Below are 5,159 nucleotides of genomic sequence, written 5' to 3'. Positions count from 1 at the left end.
TTTGGCATGTGAAAGTTTTCTAGGGCATGAATATTTTCTATGGTGAATTAGAACCTCTCCCCACTTTAAGAGGGGGGGCTCCTATACAAACGAAATACAAATTTCCTCATAACTCGAGAACTAATCAAGCAAATGGAACCAAATTTGACACGTGGGTGTTTTTGGAGACAAAAATTTTTTCTATGATGAACTGGGACCCCTCCTCACTTTAGGAGGGGGGCTCCTATACAAATGAAATACAAATTTCCTCATAATTCGAGAGCTAATCAAGCAAATGAAACCAAATTTGGCATGTGAAAGTTTTCGAGGGCAAGAATATTTTCTATGGTGAATTAGGACCCCTCCCAACTTTAAGAGGGGGGGCTCCTATACAAACGAAATACAAATTTCCTCATAACTCGAGAACTAATCAAGCAAATGGAACCAAATTTGGCACGTGGGTGTTTTTGGAGACAAAAAATTTTTTCTATGATGAATTGGGACCCCTACCCACTTTAGGAGGGGGGCTTCTATACAAATGAAATACAAATTTCCTCATAACTCGAGAACTAATCAAGCAAATAGAACCAAATTTGGCATGTGGAGGTTTCTGGAGGCAAAAATATTTTCTATGGTGAATTAGGACCCCTCCCAACTTTAAGAGGGGGTGCTTCTACACAAATGAAATACAAATTTCCTCATAATTCGAGAACTAATCAAGCAAATGGAACCATATTTGGTATGTGGGTGTTTTTGGAGGCAACCATTTTTTCTATGATGAATTAGGACCCCTTACCTTTTTAAGAGGGGGGGCTCTCATACAAACGAAATACAAATTTCCTCATAACTCTAGAACTAATCAAGCAAATGGAACCAAATTTATCATGTGGGTGTTTTTGTAGGCAAGAATATTTTCTATGGTATATTTTCTGTGGATTTCCCCACTTTAAGAGGGGCTCCTATACAAATGAAAAACAAATTTCCTCATAACTCGAGAACTAATCAAGCAAATGGAACCAAATTTGACATGTAAGTGGTTTTGGACGCAAGATTTTTTTCTATGGTGAATTGAGACCCCTCTCTTCTTTAGAAAGCGAGTTATGGCCCCTTTAAGAGGGTGGGCTTCCATACAAATGAAATGCAAATTTCCTCTTATCTCGAGAACTAATCAATCAACTGGAACCAAATTTGGCATGTGGGAGTTTTAGATGGCAGAAATTTTTTCTATGGTGATGTACAACCCTCTGTTTATTTTATATCAAAAATTTATTACAGTGTACTAATTTTTCATTGTTGCCAACCGAAGGAAAATAAAATTGAGTTAGTGTAAGAGAAGCTCACGCGTTCGGACGTGTTTTTTTTTGTATAACGCTGAGTCCCTTTCGAATACAGTCCACTTACAATTCGTGTCGATCCTACATTATTTTTGGTCCTTCGAGCCGGATGTGTAGTGAATAAAAGTGAAATCGATCGACATTCCTAGCGTGGAATGTGCGAAATTGCGAAAAAAAAAAAAACGACGCCATTGAACATAGAAATCTGCTACCGCTAGAGCGGAGCGCTAGTACGATTGAAAACGAGTGACGAAAAAACAAAATGGCGACTGCGAGAACGCCAATCGGAAAACGGAACAATGATGGCGAATCTGAAATCGGATCTGATGAGGAAAGTGGAGCGAGAGCACTGCAGCCCGCAGTGCCTTCGATTACTAAACAATTGAAACAACAAAAATTAAATAAAATGGAAAGGAAAATTGAAGAAGAGTTAAGAGTGCTTTTGCTGAAGAAAGACACAGTGGAACGAAAATTGATGCGAATTCAAACAGCACTCGAACTCCCTGACAGTGCTGCGAACAAACACTTATTGCAATTGCAACTCAAAATGTTGGAAAGCTCATACGTCGAGTACAATGATTTGCAAAATGAAATTTACGGACTTAATGTTAGTGAAAAAGTGAAAGGCGAAGAAGAGACAAAATTTATTAATTTTGAAAGTTTGTATAGTGAACTGTTCGTTCGTATCACTGAAAGAATTGAACATAACATGAAGAGTGAATCCGTTCAGTGTGAAACCCATCCTGTTGCCGTTCAGCAATACGCTCCTGCATTAAAAGCACCCTTGCCTACCTTCGACGGTAGCTATGAAAACTGGTTCGCCTTTAAAAGTATGTTTGAAAACGTGATGGGACGGTATCAAGCAGAGTCGCCTGCCATTAAGTTATACCACTTACGGAACGCATTGGTGGGTGCAGCAGCTGGAGTGATAGACCAGGACATCATAAACAACAATGACTATGATGCGGCCTGGGAAACGTTACGCGAGAGATTTGAGGATAAACGAGTGATAGTCGATCGACATATAGAAGCCATTTTCAATATACCGAGTATGATTAAAGAGAGTGCAGTGGGTTTACGTAAAATCATTGATATCTGCACGAAAAATATTGACGCGCTGAAAAATCTCGAACTACCTGTGAATGGGTTGAGTGAAGTTATTTTGCTAAACGTTTTAACGAAGAAACTAGATGCTGAGACAAGAAAGGCTTGGGAGTTGGAACAGAAAAATAATGAGTTGCCTGATTATCAATCTACCATGAATTTTCTCAAAGAACGATGCCGTGTGTATGAAAAATTAAGCAGGACAAGCAAGCTAGCCTCTGATGTTGTGAAAACGGTTCGACAAACAGTGAAGTCTGAAACGAAGATGCATAGTTTAGTTGCTGTTTCAGAAAAGTGTACACACTGCAAAAATGATCACGAAATTTGGAAGTGTGAAGCCTTCAAAAAGGCAAGCTTGAATGAGAAGTATAATTCACTTCGCAAAAGTGGTTCGTGCTTTAATTGCCTTGAGCGAGGACACGTAACTGCGAAATGTCGCTCCCAAAGTTCATGCAAGCGCTGCGGTAAGCGTCATCACACCTATCTGCATAACGATGAACAGCAATCTGTCGTAGTGTCTGTCACCAAAGAGGATGCAAAGGTAGAGGATCAGACTCAGGCTACCACGGAGGAACCAACAAATGTTATCGCAAGTAACCCGAGCTCAGTTTTGTATTCCAACGCGGACACCGACCAGGATACACTTTTAGCAACGGCAATTGTTTTCGTGTGCGGAGCAGGCAACAATAGTGTTTCGTGCAGAGCAGTGCTGGATTCGGCTTCGCACAAACATTTTATTACAGAAGATGTAGTTTCAAAGCTTGGTTTGAAAAGAAAACAGGCAAATTTTACGATCGTTGGAATCGGTGGTAATCAGATGGTTATACGATCGAAGGTGTACGCGAAAATTAAATCGAAGGTTAGCGATTACGAATCGCCTATGCTTGAACTATTGGTAGTCAAAAGGATTACAGGTGATTGTGGGAGATAAGAATAATAATAACAATTAATGATGAATAAACATCATGAACAAAAAATAATAATAAAGCGATTCACTTCGGTCTGCTCTGACAACACTGTCAATGCAACGTATTATAGTCCAATATGGCAACGGCGCGTCAGCTGCCGAGCGATGCTATATAAACGGACGTCATCCATATGAATGCTCATTCTTGTGACGAACTTTGGAGAGGCAACAACTGGAGGATCATCCTTGGACCATGGAGCAGCAGTGGCTGAAAAGAGAATCGGTGGCTAGACCGATAGCTGGGCAGATGGACGCCTTTCGGACTGAAAGGCAGCAACAGGAGCGGAGAACCACTAGCAGCGGAAAGGACAACCGGTAGCAATACCGAAGGGTCCAAATGCGCCGCAGTAAAAGGTGGCTGATACCCACCAGCGGCGCGGACCCTTCCGCTTACTGGTTAGCAGCGGGCGGATGAACGCAAGCCAGTCGCTTCGGTTCACGACAATGTGAACCGAAGCGACTGGCTTGCGTTCATCCGCCCGCTGCTAATGTTTATTAATAATGATGTTTATTCATCATTAATTGTTATTATTATTCTTATCTCCCACAGTGATCTTCCCATGTCTTCGTTCAGTACAGCAGAAATCAAGATTCCAAATGGTGTGCAACTTGCGGATCCTCAATTTAATGTTCCCGGACAAGTGGATATTTTAGTTGGTTCTGGATTATTTTTCAAACTGATTAAACACGGCCAGCTTCATTCCTCAGATCATTTGCCAGCAATACAGGAAACACATCTGGGTTGGATCATCAGCGGTATCATACCGACAAATGAAGTGGGTGTAAGTGATGCACTTTGTGCGGTAGCCACTGAAGAAGATATCGGTAAGTTGCTCGAACGATTTTGGCATATTGATTCCTTTGACGAAAAGGAACCGCTTAAATATGATGGTGGGAGTACCTGTGTAGCTCATTTCCTTGAGACACATCGTCGTGATGTTAATGGCAGGTTCATTGTCCGTCTGCCATTTAACGAACGTAAGGTATATTTGGGAGAATCTAGATTAATGGCTGAGCGGAGGTTTTCGGCTGTTGAACGTCGACTCGAGCGAGACCCGACTATAAAATCGCAATATGTAGCTTTCATGAAAGAATATGAGGACTTGGGTCACATGTCCGAAGTTGTACCCTCTGCTGATGAAATTCCAGGTGAAGCATTCTTTCTTCCTCACCATTGCGTTTTAAAACCATCTAGTACAACAACAAAATTACGCGTCGTTTTCGATGGTTCGGCTGAATCTACCAGCGGAATATCTATCAACGACACTCAAATGATCGGCCCGACTGTGCAAAATGATTTGATATCAATATTGCTTAGATTTCGCTCTTTTAGAATTGCAATTAGCGCCGATATACCCAAAATGTATCGGCAGATTGCCGTACATGAAGAGGATACCTGCTACCAGCGTATTGTTTGGAGAGCCAGCCGCGATCAACCGTTGAAGGTGTATGCCTTGAAAACAGTCACATACGGTCTTTCTTCTTCGCCATTTTTAGCAACAATGGCTCTTAAACAGTTGGCCGATAACGAAGGACACCGGTTTCCACTTGCGCAGAAGGTTATCTACAAGTCTTGTTACATCGACGATTTACTATTCGGTGCAGATACACCTAAGGAATCAAAGGAAGTTTTGGAGCAAGTTGTTGGCCTGTTACACGGTGGGTGCTTCGACGTGCATAAATTATATTCAAATTCGAAAATGGTGCTTGAAGGTATTCCTGAACATCAGAGAGAGCGGGTCGATGCTGACGATGATCTGGTTATAAACTCGCTG

The 5,159-nt window shown here is 41.5% G+C and overlaps 1 protein-coding gene across 1 annotated transcript; it reads left to right on the top strand.

The window, feature by feature from the left end:
• The first annotated feature begins 1,575 nt into the window (after positions 1-1,575).
• Positions 1,576-3,348, top strand: LOC128746110 (uncharacterized). The gene has a single exon (XM_053843159.1). The coding sequence runs from the start codon at positions 1,576-1,578 to the stop codon at positions 3,346-3,348; it is 1,773 nt and encodes a 590-aa protein (XP_053699134.1).
• The last annotated feature ends 1,811 nt before the right edge of the window (positions 3,349-5,159 follow it).

This window comes from Sabethes cyaneus, chromosome 1 (genome assembly GCF_943734655.1).
Source record: "Sabethes cyaneus chromosome 1, idSabCyanKW18_F2, whole genome shotgun sequence".
Taxonomy (NCBI): domain Eukaryota; kingdom Metazoa; phylum Arthropoda; class Insecta; order Diptera; family Culicidae; genus Sabethes; species Sabethes cyaneus.
This window is presented reverse-complemented; position numbering and strand designations above follow the sequence as displayed.

Excerpts from the sequence above, each read along its gene's own strand:
- LOC128746110 (XM_053843159.1), top strand. The coding sequence starts at position 1,576 with ATGGCGACTGCGAGAACGCCAATCGGAAAACGGAACAATGATGGCGAA.